Below are 23,332 nucleotides of genomic sequence, written 5' to 3'. Positions count from 1 at the left end.
TGCAAGTAGCCAACGCAATCATTGAGCTGCTGCTATCAAAGGTAGTGACTCTGGGAAATGTGCAGGTTACAGTGGATGTCTTCGCTGCAATGGGATTCCCTAACTGTGGTGGGGCTATAGACGGAAAGCATATCCCTATCTTGGGACCAGACCACCAGGGCAGCCAGTACATAAACCGCAAGGGGTAATTTTCAATGGTGCTGCAAGCACTGGTGGATCACAAGGGACGTTTCACCAACATCAACATGGGATGGCCGGGAAAGGTTCATGACACTTGGGTCTTCGGGAACTCTGGTCTGTTTAAATGACTGCAGGAAGGGATTTACCTCCCAGACCAGAAAATAACTTTGGGGATGTTGAAATGCCTATAGTTATCCTTGGGGACCCAGCCCTACCCCTTAATGCCCTGGCTCATGAAGCCGTACACAGGCACCCTGGACAGTAGTCAGGAGCTGTTCAACTATAGGCTGAGCAAGTGCAGAATGGTGGTAGGGTGTGCATTTGAACATTTAAAGGGTTGCTGGCGCAGTTTACTGACTTGCTTAGACCTCAGCGAAACCAATATTCCCATTGTTATTGCTGCTTGCTGCGTGCTCCACAATCTCTGTGAGAGTAAGGGGGAGATGTTTATGGCGGCGTGGGAGGTTGATGCAAATCGCCTGGCCGCTGAATATGCACAGCCAGACACCAGGGCAGTTAGAAGAGCACAGCAGGAAGCGGTGCGCATCAGAGAAGCTTTGAAATCCAGTTTCATGACTGGCCAGGGTTCTGTGTGACACTTCTGTTTGTTTCTCCTTGATGAAAACCCACCCCCTTGGTTGACTCTAATTCCCTGTAAGCCACCCGCCCTCCCGCCTTCGATCACAGCTTGCTTGCAAAGGAAATAAAGTCACTATCATTTAAAAAACATGTATTCTTTATTAATTGATTATAAAAATAGGGAAATAACTCACAAGGTAGCCCGGGTGGGGCATGGGAGGAGGGTAGGAGGGAAGGAAAAGGCCACTTCAAAACTTGTTGAATGCTAGCCTTCTGTTGCTTGGGCTGTCCACTGGGGTGGAGTGGTTGGGTGCCTGGAGCCTCCCACCCCGCGTTCTTGGGCGTCTGGGTGAGGAGGCTATGGAACTTGGGGAGGAGGGAGGGCGGTTAAGCAGGGGCTGCAGTGGCAGTCTGTGATCCTGCTGGCGTTCATGAACCTCCACCAGACACCGGAGCATGTCCCTTTGATCCCGCAATAGCCCCAGCATTGCCATGCTTCCTCTGATCTTCCTGCCGCCACCTTTCCTCATGTTCATCTGCCACTGTCCTGTACTCTGCTATTGTGTCCCTCCACACAGCTTTGTCAGTGCTGGATGACTGCATGAGCTCAGAGAACACGTCATCGCGCGTGCGTTTTTTTTCGCCGCCTTATCTGAGGTAGCCTTTGGGATGGAGGAGGGAGGCTTGAAACATTTGCAGCTGCTGGAGGAAAAAAAGGAATGAAGTATTTTAAAAGATACATTTTACAGAACAATGGCTATACTCTTTTACGGTGAACAACACTATTCACATTACATAGCCCATGTGATTTTGGTACAAGGTCGCATTTTGCATCTTATATTGAGTGCCTGCGGCTTTGGTGTTAGAGATCACACACTCAGTGCCGAGCAACAGAATTCAGCTTGCAGGTGGCCGTGGTAAGCCATAGTCTTTCAGCTTCTGCAACCTTCATAACGGCAGCCTCCTCCTTTCCCATACTAAGCAAAGTCCGTTGATCTGGCCATTTAGTGCTGCAGTTTTCCTGTTAACGTGCAGCAGCAGAAACCAAACTAACCCCCTCCCCCATCCAATTCTCTGGGATGATCGCTTTTCCCCTCCCCCCAACGCCTGGCTGGTATCAGGGAAGATCCCTGCTAGCCAAACATGAACAGCTCAGCGCCAATGGCCCCCCGTCCCACCGCGTGGCTAACTGCAGGGAGGATTTCTTTTCAGCCACAGGCAAACAGCCCAGTAGGAACGGGCACCTCTGAATGTCCCCTTAATCAAATTCTCCTATTTCAACCAGGTTACCATGAATTATATCACTCTCCTGAGGATACAGAGAGATAAAGAATGGATGTTGCTTGAATGCCAGCAAACATTGGGACCATACGCTGCCAGGCTTTGTCATGCAATGATACCAGATTACTTGCTACTAGCATGGCATGGTAAAGTGTCCTACCATGGAGAATGGAATAAGGTTGCTCTTCCCAGAAACCTTCTGCAAAGGCTTTTAGAGTACCTCCAGGACAGCTTCATGGAGATGTGCCTGGAGGATTTCCGCTCCATCCCCAATCACGTTAACAGACTTTTCCAGTAGCAGTACTGGCCACGAATGCATCCCAAGTCCTCAGGGCTACTCAATCATTAAAAAACGCTTGCTTTTATAACATGTATTATATTTAAAAAGGTACACTCACCAGAGGTCCCTTCTCTGGCTTCTTTGGGTTGGGAGGGTATTTCAGTCAGGGTGATAAAAAGATCCTGTCTATCGGGGAGAACGGTGTGCTGTGTGCTCTCCCCAACCTCGTCTCCTCCTCATCTTCCTCATCTGCAAAATCCTCAGCCATGGCGGAGAATACCCCATCATCAGAGTCCACGGACAGGGGTGGGGTAGTGGTGGCGGCCCCCCGTAGAATTGCCTGCAGCTCAGCGTAGAAATGGCATGTCTGGGGCTCTGTCCTGGAGCGTCTGTTTGATTCTTTGGTTTTCTGGTACGCTTGTCTGAGCACCTTAAGTTTCATGCAGCACTGTGTTGCATCCCTGCTGTAGCCTCTGTCCCTCATGGCCTCTGAGATTTTTTGAAATATTTTGGCATTTCGTCTTTTGGAACGTAGTTCTGATAGCACGGATCCCTCTCCCCATACAGCGATCAGATCCAGTACCTCCCGTTCGGTCCATGCTCGAGCTCTTTTTCGATTCTGGGACTGCATGGTCACCTGTGCTGATGAACTCGCCTGGCCAAACAGGAAATGAGATTCAAAAGTTCCCGGGGCTTTTCCTGTTCACCTGGCCGGTGCATCCGAGTTCAAAGTGCTGTCCAGAGTGGTCACAATGGTGCACTGTGGGATAGCTCCCAGAGGCCAATACCTTCGAATTGCGTCCACACTAATCCTAATTCAAAACGGCGATGTCTATTTCAGCACTAATCCCTTCATTGGGGAGGAGTACAGAAATCGGTTTTAAGAGCCCTTTATGTCGAAAAAATGGCTTCGTTGTGTAGACGGCTGCAGGGTTAATTTGGATTTAATGCTGCTAAATCCAACGTAAACTCGTAGTGTAGACCAGGCCTTAAGAAATCTCCTAAACTGTTCTTATCCTTTATAGACTCAAGGGCTCTGCAGTATCAGTTCACAGACTCTCAAAATGGGTCTCAACTGTATTAACTATTGTTATCATGCCCGTAATCTGCAACCTCCATCCGGAGTCCGCACATATTCCATGAGATCCGTTTCCACCTATGTGTCATTCATTAGAAATGTCCTCATCTCAGAATTATGCAGGGCAGCAACTTGGGCGTTTACTCATACCTTCACAGAACACGATGCACTTACACAACACTCAGCTTCCGATGCCATCTTCATCTGCACAGTGTTAATGTCATTACTAGACTCGACTTTGAAGCCCCAGTCCTCCATCGGGATACTGCTGTGGAGTCACCTCTAGCGGAGCAACTATAGGGACACTACTCGAAGGAGAAGAGAGAGTTACTCACCTTGTGCAGTAATAATGGTTTTTCGAGATGTGTCCCCCTATGGGTGCTCCACAACCCGCCCTCTTCCCTCTATTTTGGAGTTCTCAATATGGGGCTCTGCAGTAGAGAAGGAACTGAGTGATTTGCCCGTTCAGCTTTAGATAGCCTCGAGGCAAGGCATGAGACCGGGAGAGTGCATGTGCAGGCCGAACAGATGCTGCTATCTAAAATCTTCGATCAGAGGCGTAGGGACACAGACACACCTTTTGTGGAGCACCCATGGGGGATGAAACTCGAAGAACCATCGTTACTGCAAAAAGTGAGTAACTCCCTCCATCCTCCTAGAGCTCTCCGCAGCTTTTGACGTAGTGGACCACAAGACACTGTTAGCCACCTATGTGGCATAGCAGGAGTAGATAGCACAGCACTACAGTGATTCCCATCTTTCCTGTCTAGCAGAACTCCGAGAATGGTGATGGATAACTGCTCTTCCTTTCCAATGGGCAGACCTGCAAGATCCCAGAGAGATCCCCCCTATCTCCCATTATTTTCTACATCTACTTTAAACCATTTGGAGAGGTAGTGAAATACCATGGATTCAGCTGGCAAGAATATGGTAATGACACTTATCTGTGTGTATCATTCTCCACTGATGCAATTATGTTCACTATTAAGATGTCAAAATGAGATCAACTTTTGAATGCAGAGCAGCTGACTTAAACTCAACATGGAGAAGGCCAAAGTGTTGCTTTGAAGAACTAACTGGGTCACTTTTCCCCATCTTCTATTGAAGGCATATAGCTCCCATCCGTCAAGGTGGTGTAAAGCCTTGGGGTCCTGTTTTGACTCATAACTAAGCTTACATATGGATGTCACTGGGCATCCAAAAATGTCTTCTTTCACCTCCAGCTTGCTAGGAAACTTTGCCGCTTTCTCCTAAACAAGTCCTCAGGCACTTATGACCAGGCACTTATGACCTCCAGATGTGATTACTATAATTCACTGTATCTGAATGTGAAAATAATGCATAGATCCAGCTGATACAGAACATGGCTGCCCCCTTCTCCATGGTTTAAGCTGCCGTGAGCAGTTAAAGTCCATGCTCTGGTCTCTGCACTGATTCCCAGTTAATTTCTGATACTAGTTTAAGGGCTTGGTCCTAATCATCAAATCAATTAATAAATCAAGCCCTATTTACACTAAAGAATTAATTTTGTTCTGTGAACATCCCTGATAGTTGCATTGCTTTAGAACAATGCAGATCACAAAGACCAGACAAAAGTGCCTGAGGGCTGGGACAAAACAGCCGCAGTCTAAGGGGTGAATATGGGAGGAACTTCCAGACAGGTGAAACAAATCCAGAGACTGACCATCTTTAGGAAATGCTGCAGAACCTACCTTTTTAATGAAGGCTTTCCAGCATGCCCAGTATGACACTCACAACACTGATATTCCTTCTACCTCCATCCCCAAATAGACTTGGTCAACCAAACAGAAACTAACAGTAACAAAAAATTACCCCAAGCAGAGTTTTACACTGAAAAGGGAGAAGAGACAGAAATTCTGTGAAGTCCACTAGGGACTTCATTGCTGCTAATCGATTTTACTTGAGAGATGCTCAGATACTGCACTAATGGAGAGATGATATAACACCCGGAAATTTTAGCCTCCAGCTCTCCCCTGTGAGAATGTATGGTTTAGCTAACATCTAGGAAAATTAAAATTTTGTTTCCTTGAAATGTTAGGTCTCCTTTTTTCCCGTAGCTGTAACTAAGAGTCTCTCTGTCTCTTTAATCTAAAATTGTAGCAATACTGTAATTGTATTTTCTTGTGTAGCAGACCATTTGGCAGGACTACTATAGAATTTAGCTACTTCAGTTCATCTGTGCTTCCAAATCAATATGGAAGGAATTTGCTTCAGGACTTTTCTTTTTTGTAAGAATTCCAAGGGTTTAGGTATTTTCCACACACAGATTTGGTTTCCCATCTTTTTTTATAAGCCTGTCACACACTGTGCAGTGTTTTACAAGAGTGGATTCAATTCTTCCACTCACTGTTTGCTCACATCGTTCACATTATCCAGTCACCCTTCTATCTTGGTAACATATTCATCAAGATAATTTAGTCTTATAAATAAAATATCAAGTTTGTCTCCCGTAAAAGACTTTTTGTGAGTCCATCTGTATTGGTGAATAACTAATGATTCTCAGAGTTCTCAGATAGAACTTTTCTTGTTTACTGAAGTAGGGGAGGAAAAAGATGGCTGCTGCAATGAGTCCTACATAGAGAAAAACTGAAATACATAGGTTTCAAAGTGATTCACAAAGGAGGGGGGAAACGGAAGTACTGAGAAGTTAAGTTGCTTGCCCAAGATTACTTAACACACCTGCATGTGGGATATGTACATACTTCTCTGTCAAAGTTATTTGATCCAAACATTCACCCTTAAGGCACTGTTGGATAATTAGAATAACATGAAGCAACAGAAAGCTATAACTTCAGACAATATCTAAATTAAAATTTTATAGGTGATAAAATGATTTATTGGTAAATATTGACAGAAAGCATTACTGTCAATAATAGGTTAATAAACAAAAGAAGCTTACAGTGTCATTTTCAAAGCCATATTTTAAATATTATTTGAATAAATCTAGTTATGGTAAAATCTCAACCTACAATGTTGCATACAGGAGTACAAATTCAGTTCTCATTTAGTCAGTCTTAACTGCACAGTAAATTTAGGTCAGATTTACACTGATGTAAATTGGAGTAGAATTTGTCTCAGGGTCAGAAACTGGGGGTCAGTGTTCTGAGAAGAACTGAGATCTGTCTGGATTCAAGCACTGTGACAACACTTCTTCATTTTGTTAATGCTTCTTTATATCACTTATATAGCTATATTTAAAACAGATTCTGGTTTTGGTGATTGATAATTTTCTATCCTCAGAATTAGACTACATCTAGACTGTGATGAAAACAGCACCTTATGAGAAAATAATACATAACTATAAAATAATCCAGATATCTTTTAAGGGCATTTGGATGCTATTATTGATTACATTCACAGACTATAGTAACTCTTCAGTAGAGCTGGCTGAAAATTTTCTAGTGGAACAGTTTGCTTTCAGGAATTGCCAATTTGAAATATTTAATGGGAACATATCTATTTTGTCAAAAATTTTGATGGGAAATTATTGAAATGTTTTGTTTTGATAAGGTCAAAACATTTTGTTTTGATTTTATCATTTTGACTTGTGGGGTGTGTGTGTATGACAAAATTATTAAATTTAAACAAAACATTTTGACCTTATTGAAACAAAATGTTCAGTTCATTTCAATGTTGCCAAAACAAAATATTTCAGAACTTTCATTTTGCAGTAAATTTAAAAATTTCTAATATTTGTTCTTATTAGGGGCAAAAGAAATTTCAAAATATCAGAATTTCCTGTGGAAGGGAAATTCTGTTTCCCAACCAGCTGTATTCTTCAGATACTTAATTATGTAGAATAGGTAAACCATGCAGATAAATTAAATAACTGAGGATAGGAATAGTTTCATGCAGGATTATCAACTGTCTCTTTTTTTTTTAAACTAAAGGATTTGTGTACTTTTTCATTTAGAAATAAAACTTTTGCAGGCCTTTTCATTTTGTTTCATCTTCCCTTTATCTGATGTTATATCCTTCTTCCTGTGTGTCAGACTTTCACTCTCTCTTTCTTCAGATCCTTCCTCAAATTCATTTATTTTGCTTTTCTTTCCACCTTTAACCTCTATTCATTTCCCTTTTCTCTACCTCATTCTCAGTGTTAAAAATATCAGAATGTATAAAGCTCATTTACAGTATAATGCAATTCATATCATATTTATTTTAGCCTTTTTTCACTTCCTTTTCTATAATTTCCTTTGTTTTCTATGTTTTCTTGTTTGTTTGATGTGGTTTTAAGCTCTTTGGTGTAGGGACAGTGGTTCTGGTACTGATCTCACTCATATCAGCTGTACCTTGGTATAGTCCAAATGACTTCCTTAGTGTTATTCCTGATTTAAATTAGCATGAGACCAGAATCAGGGTGTCGTCTTCTGAGTTCTGTAAAGAACCACACAAAATTACAGTGTTTAAAATTAATAAAAAGGAGTTTTGCAATTTTGGAAATCAGTTAAATTATACTAGTGCTAAATAGATGTGAGATCAAAATCAGGCCTATCATATTCAAGTTGAATATAAGTGGCATATAGCAAAGTTGATTTTTAATCATAGTATATGGTTCAGATTTTTCTTCAGTTGGAATTATTGTATTTTCATTTCACTGACATTAATCACATCAAAATTCTAGAGGAAAATACATATAAATTGCAATAATTCTAAAAGATTATGCAAGAGAAATGTTTACACAGAGCCTTCTTTAGGAATATTTCCATTTATTTGCACACTACCTGTGTTTGCTTCACTATGCTAAATTAATTACATGCTTTTTTAATATATTTCAATTGGTCAATAAATGTGGTATACAAGTACATTAAAATGGATTGCTTTAGAGCCAGAATTTTCCTATTAAGAAAAGCCTTGAAAATCCAATGTGCTGACAACTATAATCACAGCAGATGCATTAAGTATTATTATTGCATGTTGCACCATCAATTATGTGTCGTAGTCTCTGCCAAATATTAAGTATTTTGACCTTTGATATTAATAGAGAAGGATATAAGGGATACATAAAAGAAACTGTAAATGTAAAGCATGGGAAAACATGTTATAAACTTAATTTTGTTTATAGATTTTTTTTAACCTTCCAGATATTGTTTTTCTGTTAACTATAATTTTATGAAATATTTAACATACTACAGAGTTGGAATACCACATTATGAAATGCATCTATTTTACAGAACAAAAAGTTTTCCAAAATGTAGGTAATTATATAACAGCTTTGGAATAAGAAATCAAGCCATATACTTTCCTGTTTCACAATGCCACTAAGATACCAGAGTGATAAGAACTGTAGAAATATAGATAGGTAGGTCTATGAGTAATTTACTGTGAGGATAGTTTATTTACTACGCTTTGTTACTTTATTTAGAAGGAGAGGATTTGTCATTTGATTAATTTAGAGCCCTTTTCTCCCTTACTCCTCAATAAACCATGTAGATTAAAAGAAATGAAGTGAGCATCTTCTTGTGGGATTTCCTGCTCATACTTCTGTAGGAATTGTTCCACTCCACACAGTCACTCCTGATGTTGTAAAGATTTATCAGTGAAAGAATTTTTCTGGCTTTGCCTCCAAAATGTAACCAGCTCTTACTCAGTGTGATCATACAACTATGCCCAGGGCTGGCCTGAGTATTTTAGGACGGGTCAGTGAAATGTTTCCTTGGACTTAACTGACTCATGTACATAACAGAAAGAGAAAGGAAAACATGGTGTATATAGGTAGTATTCCCCCCTCCCATCTAGGAGCTAGGGCTGGGCCCTACCCTCTGTTGTGTGCAAGTGGCTCCTACTGAAATCAGCGGACTGCTTAATAAATCAGAAGTCACAGTCTGGCCCTCACTGGTTTAGAATTGCCTTTATCTAAATAGCTTGATAATGTTATGTTATTTTTATGGCAACATAACAGTTGTTATGTTTAGTACAATGGTTTTATTTTAAATTTAGGATTACATCTAAAAGTTCATTTGAGAATAACTAGTATGGTGTAAGTAATCAAATATCCAAACTTTAATCACTTCCAAACCTTGTTAATCTGACCTAGCATAACACTGTTAAACATAAGGGCTCTATTCATTAATTTACAGTACATTTCTGTTCTTACTTGGTTTCTTTTTTGTTTTTGTTTTTTTCATGTTACGCTTTCCGGAACAGTTATGATGTTGATTTTCATGAAGCCAAACTACTTAGAGATTTAAAAGTATCATTTCTGGTATGCACTATGCTACAAGCAGATGTACAACCAAAAGCAGAACAAAGAGCCTAGATAAAAAAAGAGTTAGCTGGTTTATTAGATTAATTAACCAAAACCAGTATATGTAGATTTTTGCAAATGTCCAGACATCAGTTAGAACTGCTTTTATAGTTCTGGCTCTAAAAAAATGCATTTATTTAATTTTTTTTATACTGAATACTTTTTCCATTATCAAATATTGCTGTCAGTATATTCCAACTGAGGGTTCCTTGGCCAATTCAATTAATGTTAGAAATGCAGTTGACGCCCTCATTTAATTAAGTGGAAATTAAGATTTAGTTGTGTGTACAATTTGGCAGTAGCATCTGTTTGATTGCTCTGCCAGAATTAAATTTCTTAATGCCTCTAATTGTCTCATTCAACGTGAACCAGTTATAAATACTTGCCTAATTTGCCGCAGTTCAAAACTCATGCCTTTTACAGATTAATAATGACTGCAGCAAGGAGAGATCAACACACATTTTGAAATACATTTGCAGACACATACCAGCAATAAATAGACAACCTTCCTTTTCTTTCTCCTCTAAATTGTTAGTGGTGCTTAGGAGGGCTCTGGTTACAATACTGAGTACAATATGTGTACCTTGCTATTCACCCTTGCTTCCATTCTTTCTTCCCTTGTCAGGCTGAAGAGAAGAAATAGCAAAAGCCCTCTAGTGACTGAATAGGTTCCCTACATTGTATTTGTAAAACTGACTTAAAACATCAGTTGCTTTAAAGGGAAGTGTGTTCATTAATTAAGCTCAATAGCGAGTGATTCCTAAGAACAAAAACTGTGATTCTGTGGTCATTCTAATTACTCACTTGCAACTAGGACAGTTGTAGGCCCAGTTTCATGGATTATTTATAGAATAAACTAGGTATAGTGCACTAGAAAACTTCCCTCTGCTATACTGAAAATGCGTATATACTCCATGTGAATCTATTTTAAACACTCTCCTAGAATTTGGGCAGTTATACTGGAATAATCTTGTTGCACTTCCTCAGCAAACATCAAGATCGTATTCTTCTTCTCCATCAAGACTTCATTTTGCAGTAAATATGTACTGCATCTTATAAATATATTGTTTTTTCCTTTTGCCCACATTTGAAAAATGTGTACATGCTTCATTATGTTCTCCTTTACATGAACACTTTAAATTGTAAACACTATTACATTAACCATACACATGGCCTTCTGGAAAATCCATGAGGAAATGCATTTTTAAAACAATATTTCACCACATTATCTTAGATCAGGACTTGAAAATTATACTTATCAGGAGTGAATACGCAACTTTCTCTGACAATTGGAGCTGTAATATTAAGCAATCCATTTCTGTAGATTTTAAGTTTCAGACACACATTGCATTTCTAGCTCTTGACAGAATTATAGAAATGTAGGGCTGGAAGGGACCTCAAGAGGTCATCTAGTCCAGCCAGCTGTGCTGCCGCAGAACCAAGTGACCTAGAACATCCCTGACAGGTGTTTGTCATGCCTGTTTTTAAAAACTTTCAATTAAGAGGATTCCGTAGCAGCTCTTGGAAGCCTATTCTAGCACTTAACTATCCCATAGTTAGAAAGTTTCTCCAATATCTAACGTAAATTCCTTTGCCGCAGATTTAGTTCATTACTTCTTGTCCTACCTTAAGTGGATTTGGAGAACAGTTGGTCACCATCCAGGATGGATAAAAATCAATGATTTTTAAAAAATGGATTTTTAAAATTTAAATTGGATTTTTTTGAGGAAAAAACCGATCTACAGATATCTTTGAGCTATCATGTAACTTAATTAAAGCTATCTCATCATGGAATAGGGATTATAAATTCTAATTCTATAGTATGAGACAATATATTAATGTAATGTTTAAGAAAAGTTTTGTAAGTGAGTTCCAATAGTTCATAGATTAGGGACCCAATCTTAGGAGGTTCCACAGGCTTCTGTATAGATTATTTAGGTTAATCTTTCTATCTACCCAATGGGACTCAGTGCTCAGTCTAGAAGATACCATCAGAGATGCTAATTTTGCAGTTCTCAAACTGTGGATTTGTGTCTCCAGAGGTTACATGCTTGTTAACAGCAAAAATGTTTTAAAATAATACATAGATGTGAGAAATAACAGACCTCAACTCTATTGTTCCTCTGAAAATTTGTGTACACAGAGTCAATCCCTTACCTCTCTCTAAAAGTGCAAAGTTTCAAAAATTTCAGTGAATAGAAGATTGTTGGGGGCAGAATAGATCTGGACAAGGAGAAGAAGTCTGGAGATAAATGTGAGAAGCGAGGGACATATGCTTTTTTGTTAAAATATTATATGTTTGCTGTTGAAGAAAAAAATCCAGAATATTTAACATTGTTGTTTTAGTTAAACAAAACAATTTACATGTCTCTCTGGTGATGTTCTCCTCCTAATACAGCAAGGCAAGAAAATCCTCCAAATATTAATGATTAACCTGTTGAACTGGAGATAGTTCACCTCCCAGTGACTTCATAAATATCTGCTTTAATTACCTTTGGTAAATGAAATAACCAAATCATTCATTTTCTGATATAGCTATAAAACTAATCTGAACAGTTTTCAAAATAAAACACTGTTCAAAAATGTATAGTTTGTATCTTCTAAAAATGAAACCTATATCAATCTCTGAGTTGTGAAGAATATGTATTAAGGTTATAACAACCAACAAGAATGCTCGTTTATGTAGAAAACCCTGTTTAAATAGAGTCTTCCTGAGCAGTGATTTAAATCATGATTTAAATCAATTTGATTTAAATCAAATCCACACAGTCACCATCCTCATTATAAGAGTCTTGAAATATGTTAAAGGCTGTTTTGAGGTTCCCCCTCAGTCTTCTTTTCTCAGTAGTATGGGTATACAGAGATAAACTTCTGAATGTAAGTGAACCAGGGTGACTTCCTAAGGGTATAGCTATACTACAAACCTAAGGATATATCTTCACTAACTGTCTGATCAGTGGACAGCGATCGATCCAGCGGGGATCGATTTATCGCATCTAGTTCAGACGCGATAAATTGACCCTGAGTGCTCTCCCATCGACCCCTGTACTCCAGCGCCACAAGAGGCGCAGGCAGAGTCAACAGGGGAGCGGCAGCAGTTAACTCACCACGGTGAAGACAACATGGTAAGTCAATCTAAGTACGTTGACTTCAGCTACATTATTCATGTAGCTGAAGTTGCGTAACTTAGATCAATCCCCCCACCCCCAGTGTAGACCAGAGCTTAGTCAACTTACATTAGATTGACTTATAGCCACCACAGTAATTACTGCAGTGTTGCATGTCTACACTACCCTCCTTGGGTTGGTTGTGTGTGTCCTCACCAAGAGCACTTCCACTGACGTAAGAGGGGCAGGGCGGGGAGCTGAGAGCCCGGTCTCTCAGCTCCACTGTCAGCTCTGTAAATGAGCAAAAAAACTGTTAGTTTTGGCTCTGGTTTCTGCTGCTGGACAAGGGGTGGGCAAACTACGGCCCAGGGCCCATATCTGGCCCTTCAGACATTTTAATCTGGCCCTCAAACTCCCGCCAGGAAGCAGAGTCCGGGGCTTGCCCCACTCCGGTGCTTCAGCCGGGGAGCAAGGTTGAGGGCTTGTCCCGCTCCGCTCATACCATGTCTCTGTGTGGCTCCCCTCCAGCTCCTATATCCCCTCTCCAGCTCCTATGCTTAGGGGCAGCCAGGGGTCTCTGCACGCTACCCCAGCCTCAGGTGCCACCCACGCAGCTCCTATTGGCTTAGAACCACAGCCAATGGGAGCTGCAAGGGTGGTGCCTGTGGACAGGGCAGCGCTTAGAGCCGTCTGGCCGCACCTCCATGTAGGAGATGAAGGGGGGACATGCCGCAGCTTCTGGGAGCTGCTTAAGGTAAGTGCCGCCCAGAGCCTGCACCCCTGAGCCGTTTCCGTGCCCCAGTCCTGATCCCTCCCCCTCCGAACCCTTCAGTCCCAGCGTGGAGCACCCTCGTGCACGTCCAACCCCTTATCTCCACCCCAGAGCCCACACCCCCAGCTGGAGACCTCACATACACACCCACCCACACCCCTGCCCCAGCCCGGAGCCCCTTCCTGCACCCTGAACTCCTCATTTCTAGCCCCACGCCAGACCCTGCACCCCCAGCCAGAGTCCTCACCCTCTCCCGCATCCCAGCCCCAAGATTCATGAGCATTCATGGCCCCCATACAATTTCCACAACCAAATGTGGCACTCAGGCCAAAAAGTTTGCCCACCCTTGTGCTAGAAAAACGAATTTAGAAGACCTTTTATTACCTGAGGTAACTTTTTACAATTTGATGTTTGAAGTGAAAATGAATGCAGTGCCTCCTGTCTCGTCTTGGTATATGATAGACCAAGTTGGAGGAAGTGGGGAGGAGGCGGGCTAGCATAGGGCTTGTAGTGTAATCCAGCCAAGTCTCCAGGATGCAGGTGATCTTGGGTACTTCATTGCTGATTTTTTGTTGGTGTATTGTTTATAGGTGACGGATCTTGCATTGATCATGAGAACATCATAACGCCCATATTGGGTCAGACTAACGGTCTACTCATCCCAGTATCCTGTCTTCTGACAGGAGCCAATTCCAGGTGCTTCAGCGGGAATGAACAGAACGAGCAATCATTGCGTGATCCATCTCTGTTGTCCACTGCCAGTTTCTGACAGTCAGAGGCTAGAGATACCCAGAACATGTGGTTGTATCCCTGACTATCTTGGGTAATAGCCATTGATGGACCTGTTGTCCATGAACTTATCTCATTCTTTTTTTTAACCTCACTATAGCTTTGGCCTTCACAACATCCCCTGGCTACAAATTCCACAGATTGACTCTGTGTTGTGTGATGAAAGACTTCCTTTTGTTTTAAACTTACTGCCTATTAATTTCAGTGGCCCCTGGTTCTGGTGTTATCGTGAAGGAGTGAATAACACTTCCTTATTGACTTGCTCCACACCATTCATGATTTTATAGACCTCTATCATATCCCTTCTTAGTTGTCTCTTTTCCAGGCTGAAAAGTTCCAGTCTTTTTAATCTCTCCTCATACGGAGCTGTTCCATACCCTTAATCATTTTTGTTGCCCTTGAGAGATCCCTTTGTAACTCTTCACAGTCTGCTTTGGATTAAATTACCTTGAGTAATTTTGTATTGTCTGCAAATTTTGCCATCTCACTGTTTATCCCTCTTTCTGGATCATTTATGAATATGTTGTATAGCACTGTTCCCAGTACAGCTCTCTGAAGGAAACAACTATTTACCTCTGTCCATTCTGCAAACTGACCAGAAACTTTTTAAAAGACCGGAAAAAAAGGATAAAAATAAATGATCTATGAGAGGACCTCTCCTCTTATCCCATGACTGCTTACTTTGGTTTAAAGCCTTTGGTGAAGGACCTTCTCAAAGGCTTTCGGGAAATCCAAGTACACTATATCCACTGGATCACCCTTGTCCACATATTTGTTGACCCTCTCAAAGAATTCTAATGGATTTGTGAGGCATGATTTCCCTTTACAAAAGCCTTGTTGACTCTTTTTTCCCCAACAAATTGTGTTAATCTATGTGTCTATTAATTCTGGTCTTTACTGTCGTTTCAACCAATTTGCCTGGTACTGAAGTTAGGCTTACCGGCCTTTAGTTGCTAGGATTGCCTCTGGACCCTTCTTTAAAAATTGGTGTCACATTTTCCAGTGATCTGGCTATCATCCAGATATCCTCCAGTCATCAGGTACAGAAGCTGATTTAAATGACAGGTTACATATCACTCACTGTTAGTAGTTCTACAATTTCATACTTTAATTCCTTCAGAACAGCATCTATTTTATTTCAGGTAACTTTGGGTATGTCTACACTGCAGATACCCAAGGCTGGCCCACATCAGCTGACTTGGGCTCGTGCTAAGGGGCTATTTAATTGCTATGTAAACATTTGGGCTCAGTCTGGAGCCCAGGCTCCAGGATCCTGCGAGGTCCAGAATGTCTACATTATAGGAGGAGCTGGGTCCCAGCCCCTTTAAGGGCACTCAGGCTTTGCTGCTGCTCCTAGGGGTTGGTGGCATGCGTAGCAATTAGAGCTGGTCCCCGATGGAGGGAAGAAAGGGGGAGAATACTTCGTATCTCTTGTAATGAAGAATAAATAAGACTAATGTTCTCATTCATTCAGTGATAAAGGGTTTTTCAGTATATATGAAATCTTTGTATCATATATATTATTCCTGCTAGTAATTGTACAGGACATTCAAAAATCATGAGTCAGGCCTCCAAAAAAATCATGAGATTTAAAAAAGGGTTCTTTTATTTGACTTCTTGATTTCTGAGCCCTTAGAGTGTGCTCACTTCAGGGGTTTCTCTGCTGCCTGGAAGGCTAGAAGGTTCTATTTTGTTTTGTAATGGAAGATGAGTTTGTTAGCTCCAAGACCTGGGGTTTTAAGTAAAGCAATAAATATTGCAAGACTGACAATAAAATCACGAGAGTTGGCAACATTGAGAGCAATATTTTGGAACTGTGCAGGGAATAAAATATTTCGTATTATGTAATAGTCTTTAGTTTGTTTACATAAAGAAATTAATTCATGACTAAATCTTGCAGCCAATTTATGTAAGCCATATTCATTGCTAAAATTAATACTACTTGTCACAGACACCTAAAAGCATCCATGTCAAAATTGTGCAGGTTAGGATAAAAAATAAATTTGGTCTGTTTAAAATTGTTAGACTCTGATAGGGATATATTATTTTTAAACTACCTATTTTGTCACCAATATTTTTTTAATGTGGTCATTTCTTGCTGGGATGCAGAAGACAATAGTTAGTGTATGTGTATGTATTTATATGTACAGAAGCAGTAGTTAATGAACACTGCTTATGTTGTCTCTAATATTGCTGTCGAAGGGCCACACTGTGGCCATTCCTGCATGCCCATGCGTGAGGAGTTGTTAAGACATCCCTCCCTCTCCTGTACTGGATACCCATGCTGTGGGTAGCTGCATCTGGGGAGACGGCAATTTCCAGGGAACCATTATGTGTGGTTTTCTCCACCATCATTGTGCATGTGAGTATGAGTGGGCGGGGAATGGATGGAGTGTTGACCAGGTACGTTTTCTGCATGATGTATGGTGGTGGGGTGCATGTTCCCCCTGCAACATGATGGGAATCACAAGGCAGAATGTAATAGTCCTCATCTCTTTCACAAACTGCATTTGAGACAATGGAAAATCACATGGGCCCCTACATGGAGCTTGTGGCAAACTGATGATTGACCCAAAACAAGATTGTTTTAAAGATACCTATGTTCATATCTCATTTATATTTGGAATGGGAAAAATTTATATTTACCAAATAGAGAATTACAAGATAGGGCTGATCCTACAATAACTTATTACCAAATATAGTGTTTACTACTATGAATAGTTTCATTGGCTTCAATTGAACTATTCACAATAGTAAACACTATGCTCTATAGCAAGTGTCTGCAGGATCGGTCCCTAAGGATGTACAAAATTATAAAAACCAATTTTCAAAAATTATCTAATTTCATTTTCACCCATTTTTGCACTTTCATCATTTTTTGCTTTCATGACATTTTGGGAAAACATACAAAATTTTACTTGCTCTCATCCTTTTTAATGTTACATGATGCTAGGTAATATACATATAATAATAAAATCTGTCTAATTCTGTTTGAAAAATTAAAGATGTTATTTAAAAATCATTCGGTTATCCATAATACAAAATGTAATATATTGCCTTAACCTCCAAATTGTATCATGCAAGGGTTTACTTCTGCAACCCTTTTCTCACATGAATAATACTTATCTTTAACAATATGTTTGAGTAAGAATTAGTGATGAGAGAAAGGCATTGCAATATCAGACTTTACAGAACAACACTAGTGAAGACTTTTTCGCAAGAGGATTCTTAAGGGGGAGACTTGATTTTAGAAAAGCTTAGCTGTTCAACAAACTAATTTACAGCAAAACTTGTGCAATGCAGAAAGTAATTAATCTTGCATGTTTCTTTAACAGGCTCATGCAAGCAAAGAGCTGGAAGAGCAGTTGCGGTCTGTGTCCAGTGTGGATGAACTCATGACAGTACTTTACCCAGAGTATTGGAAAATGTTCAAATGTCAGTTGAGGAAAGGGGGCTGGCAACACAACAGGGAACACTCCAGCTTCGACCCAAGATCAGATGATTCAGTAAAATTTGCAGCAGCACATTATAATGCAGAGATCTTGAAAAGTAAGTTCAGGAAATAAAAAATTTATCAAATACTGTAAATCAAAATCTGAAGAAATGTCAGTTGTGTCAAAAACATTTTAAAATCTAAGCACTGAAAATAAAAACGGCTAAGGCCTTCGATTTGTATTAATGCATAAATTAGGACCTTTAGACCAGTGCTTAATTTGTAATGAAAAAGGTGCCAGGGCTCAGCAATTTTTCTTATTTTCATAACTGACGTGGCAAGTCCAGAAGTGCCAGGGCTATGAACTGCCAAGCCTACAGGTGCCAGGGCTCAGCCCTGGCAAGCTCTGGCACAAATTAAGCACTGCTTTAGACGCTTCCATAATGAAAGAAACTAATCCTTATGGCTATTTTTTTCTGATATACGTTTTGTGAACTCAGTGGGATGCATGAGGTGTACACTGATGCAGAAGGAGGTGTTAGCACCATTTTCAGATAGTACACTACAGCAGATATCTGAAATTAAATCCAGAAGTCCTCAGCTGGAAAGAATCTCTGCTATGCTGGGATTTTGAAGACTTTGCAGGAAGTAAGAAGGCAGTAATAGGGGACTCCCAAAGAATGTCCCCACTGGGGGGAAAAAAGCAAATATTTGTCTTTTTCCCCCTCATTTTCTTCAATTAAGCTATAACCCAGAATAATGTATGCATTACTCAGCTATTGATGTGTGCCTCAGATGCACTGGGAGGCTCATGGCAAAGGATCTTCAACCACTTAGAGTAGCCAAGTAATGCACACTTTGGTGTGGCTTATTTTGATTGTGTAAAGTATGTTTATAACATTACAACAGACCAGTTGAAGCATTAATGGATATTAACAGAATTCTTTTTTATTATTATTCTGCCTGAAAATAAATTACTTTATGGTAGGGCTGTCAAGCAATTAAAAAAATTAATCGTGCTGTGAAACCATAATAGAATAACAATACAAAGAGTATAGTGCTCAGTTTATATTTAATTTTGATTACAAGTATTTGCACTTTAAAAAACAAAAGAAATAGTATTTTTCAATTCACCTAATACAAGCACTGTAGTTCAATCTCTTTATCATGAAAGTTGAACTTACAAATACAGAATTATGTACAAAAATTGCATTCAAAAGTAAAACAAAGTAAAATTTTAGTGCCTACAAGTCCACTCAGTCCTATTTCTTGTTCAGCCAATCACTAAGACAGACAAGTTTGTTTACATTTGCAGGAGATAATGCTGCCCGCTTCTTATTTACAATATCACCTGAAATTGAGAACAGGTGTTCTCATGGCACTGTTGTAGTCGGAATGCAAGATATTTACATGCCAGATGCGCTAAAAATTCATATGTCCCTTCATGCTTCAACCACCATTCCAGGGGACATGTGTCCATGCTGATGACTGGTTCTGCTCAGTAACAATCAAAAGCAGAGCGGACTGACATATGTTCATTTCATCATCTGAGTCAGGTGCCACCTGCAGAAAGTTGATTTTCTTTTTTGGTGGTTCAGGTTCTGTAGTTTCCACATCAGAGTGTTGCTCTTTTAAGACTTCTGAAAACATGCTCCACACCGTGTCCCTCTCAGATTCTTAAACCTTGGGTCAAGTGCTGTAGCTATCTTTAGAAATGTCACATTGGTACCTACTTTGCATTTTGTCAAATCTGCAGTGAAAGTGTTCTTAAAATGAACAACATACTGGGTCATCATCCAAGACTGCTATAACATGAAATATATGGCAGAATGTGGGTAAAACAGAGCAGGGGACATACGATTCTCCCTCCAAGGAGTTCAGTCACAAATTTAATTTACTCAATTTTTTAATGAGCGTCATCAGAATGGAAGCATGTCCTCTGGAATGATGGCCGAAGCATGAAAGGGCATACAAATGTTTAGCATATCTGATGCATAAAATAACTTGCAGAAGTGCCATTCTACAGAAGTGCCATGTAAATGCCTGTTCTCACTTTCAGGTGACATTGTAAATAAGAAGCAGACAGCATTATCTCCTGTAAATGTAAACAAACTTGTTTGTCTGAGCGATTGGCTGAACAAGAAGTAGGACTGAGTGGACTGGCAGGCTCTAAAATTTTACATTGTTTTTATTTTTGAATGGAGTTATGTAACACAAAAATGTACATTTGTAAGTTGCACTTTCACAACAAAGATTTCACTACAGTACTTGTGTGAGGTGAATTGAAAAATACTATTTCTTTTGTCATTTGTACGGTGCAAATATTTATAATAAAAATAATATACACTTTGATTTCAGATACAACACAGAATACGAAATAGATGAAAATGTAGAAAAACATCCAAAATATTTAATAAATTTCAGTTGGTATTCTGTTGATTAACAGTGCAATTAAAACTGTGATTAATCATGATTAATTGTTTTAAATGTGATTAATTTTTTATTTAATCACATGAGTTAACTCCTATCAACAGCCCTACTTTATAGTTTTTTTGGTGGAAGTTGTAGAACTTATAAGAGGAAGAATAAAATTTACAATACGGTAGGTGGGTTTGAATTGAATTTTTAGAGGAGGAATTGATTAGATAACCGGTGTAATGTTAGTTCTTCTTTGAGACAGAAAGCAACCTAACAGAAGCTGGCTCCAAGACAGGAACAGGGCTGTTGTGAGGCAAGTTACATCACTTTTTAATGATGAGGTCTCAGCTGTGCACAATTGCAATTTGGCAGAAATGCCCAGCCAGAAAATCCAATCAATGTCTAAGGACCTAGCCGAATTAGAATTTAAGTTTAAGGAAGAAGGTATAAAATATTGCCCTGTAATTTTCTTTTTTGCATTGGAAAAGCATAGAGAGAGCACTCTGTAGTTTACAAAAGTAAATGAACATCCAATTAAATATTTGTCACTTTAATAGTACAGGACACAAATCAAACATGCTTTTTAACATACTGTGTGGTCCAAATCCTGAAGTGTTTGTTACTCAGGGCCAGATGATTCTCCTCTGCAGATATTGCCACATAGGGATAGGAAACTGCATATGGAAATCTCTCTGAAATCTTCAGATATCCTAAGATCTACCAAGGATATGTTTACTAGGATCCCAGTGGTTCCACTACAGCTCTGTCCCCACTGTGGCTCTGCTCCCTGGCAGCACTGCCATGGGATTCTGGAAAGTTACTGCAGAGAGAATTCAGTTTCTCTAAAGAAATGTATATTTCATTGAATCAAGAATCTAAATACACAAAGTCACATGCTAGTCTGATTCCAAACATAAGCAAGTTGCTGTTAATATATGGTGGAATGTTGTTCTTATTTTAACTAGCTGCATTATAACGTATGAACTTCCCTATAACTTGGCAGGTATTGATAATGAATGGAGGAAAACTCAGTGCATGCCACGCGAGGTGTGTGTAGATGTGGGGAAAGAGTTTGGAGCAACAACAAACACCTTCTTTAAACCCCCATGTGTATCCATCTACAGATGTGGAGGTTGCTGCAATAGTGAGGGGCTGCAATGTATGAATATCAGCACAAGTTACATCAGCAAAACGGTAGGTTCTTATTCCAGTTATATTGTGAGTTGTCTTTACATATCAGATAAATGGATAGTTATGCAGTTTAACATATTGCTACATGGAAAAACATATCCCAGAATCTAATTTTATTTCAATTTATTATTCATTTGAACGCACAGTTTCCAAAACTATGTTACCTTTATATACTGTGCAGCTAAGAATAATTAATGGCGTAAGGAGTGGGGAGAAACTATGTTAAAAGAAATTTAGGTTGCAAAGTCAAGCACTTGAAAGTTATGAAATGCCAGATTTGCAATTGCCCATGCAACCTTAATCCTACCTCCAGGTGTGTTCCACTATGCACTGTATGAGATAGGAGTGCTATAGAAAAAATAGTATGTGATCATCTCAATACAGACTGTATCATACTGTACATGCAAGGGGGCAGAAATGAGACTGCATGGACACTTAACTTTCAGGTGCTTGACTTGCCAACTTAAATGACATTTGTTTAACATAGTTGGATTTTTACTGTAATTTCTAGGGTTTTTTAAAGGAAAAAAAGCTAAAATGAAATACTGTTATGTGCAACTATAACAATTACACATTCTATCATTGAGCAGCATAGTTAAGCAGCCTCCCAAATAGCCATTCACTATTGTCATCTTCTCAGATCAGCTGTCTGTGTTTTTCCTTTGATAGTCTCTCTCTCTCTCTCTCTCTCTCTCTCTCTCTCTCGGTGGGTGCTCTAAATGAGGATGATCTAATTTTAGTGTTAATATAATCTCCTTTATCACCTAGTTCCATTTTAGATGAAATACTGCACAATTGGAGCCCCAACACAGCAGAAGCAGCTGTGTAGTGGCAGCTGATGCGAGTAGGATTCCTTAGCATGAAACTGCTTAGTGTACAGCCCAGCTAAGGAAAGGATTAGGGAAAGGGAGAGAAGAATCAATGAGGAAAAGATAAATGTTCATAATCTTATCTCAGTCCCGAAAGCCTTTTTGCAAACATACTGGTTTGAAATTGTACATTCTACCAAGGATTTCCAATGCAGAATGTGAGCTACTCTAGCTTGCTAGACTGCCACACTGGGATGGTACAAGTCAAACAGTTTAAAAAAAGAAAACAACTGTTATTTCAAAGCCAGAGATCTTCCAGCTGGTTGAGAGATACAAATGATATATCTTCACACTGCTATAACTTCAGAAATGTGTGCTTCGATTTGTTAGTAGCTACTATCTCAAATATGTGTTTTTGCCAAGTCCTGCTTACCTGAATAAGAGATCGCCTAATGCATATGTAGTTATAGTATATAGCTCAGATTTCCAAATTCAGGGCCAGATTCTCAGCTGCAGTACATAGGCACCAGTCCATTGATGTCAGTGGAGCAACATCAGTTTATGACATAATTTATGTTTCTGATACTGGTAGTGACCTCATTTTTCAAGATCTTAACAAAGTAGCCTTTTAAGAGGTGAAAAATGTCTTTGGGGGGGACTTGAAATGAACAGTTAAGGAAATATCAGAACTAAAGACAGAAGGCTCTTGGGGGGTGGACTCACCAGAACTAAATAAAGCCTTGCTTAAACAAAAAAAAATAGCACTGGTGGTGGTGGGGTTGGGTTTTGGGGGGTTTTTTGGTTACCTATTCCACAAAGCCAAGGAACTTCATCATTTAGGTTCCTATCCTCCTCCGATTGAATGAAGTCATTAGCAAAATTCCTTAGACATGGTACATGTGACTTCCAGGACCAGCGAGTTTCAGAAGTCTTCTTTTGAAAGGAAGAGACCTTAATACGGCCTTATTTTTTTCATTTTTGCTCACCTGAAAATGGTCATATTGAAGCCATGCAACAGTGGTTCAACATTGCTTTATTACAATGAAATGAGCAAAGAGAACATCTGACAAAAGGCTATCGGATCTAAATTCAAAGGACGACACTGTAAAATTTCAGATGCCACTCACATTTTTTTCACTCCTCCTTC

At 39.6% G+C, this 23,332-nt stretch overlaps 1 protein-coding gene across 8 annotated transcripts in view; it reads left to right on the top strand.

Annotated features, from left to right (window-relative positions):
• Positions 1 to 23,332, top strand: part of VEGFC (vascular endothelial growth factor C) — a 206,610-nt gene that overhangs the window by 90,624 nt on the left and 92,654 nt on the right. For 7 of the 8 annotated variants that reach the window (XR_012158640.1, XR_012158639.1, XM_073341688.1 and 4 more), the window contains exons 2-3: positions 17,670 to 17,883; positions 21,189 to 21,379. Coding sequence is in view for 6 of the 8 variants with exons in the window: in XM_073341688.1 (XP_073197789.1) it covers positions 17,670 to 17,883; positions 21,189 to 21,379 (405 nt within the window). In the remaining 2 variants the exon portion in view is untranslated. Of the gene's footprint in view, positions 1 to 3,331; positions 4,329 to 17,669; positions 17,884 to 21,188; positions 21,380 to 23,332 lie in introns of those variants that run through there. The other variant, XM_073341690.1, reaches the window with a different exon arrangement.

The sequence above is a fragment of the Lepidochelys kempii genome, chromosome 4 (assembly GCF_965140265.1).
Source record: "Lepidochelys kempii isolate rLepKem1 chromosome 4, rLepKem1.hap2, whole genome shotgun sequence".
Taxonomy (NCBI): Eukaryota; Metazoa; Chordata; order Testudines; family Cheloniidae; genus Lepidochelys; species Lepidochelys kempii.
The sequence above is the reverse complement of the archived record's forward strand: the minus strand, read 5'-3'. Positions and strand labels throughout refer to the sequence as shown.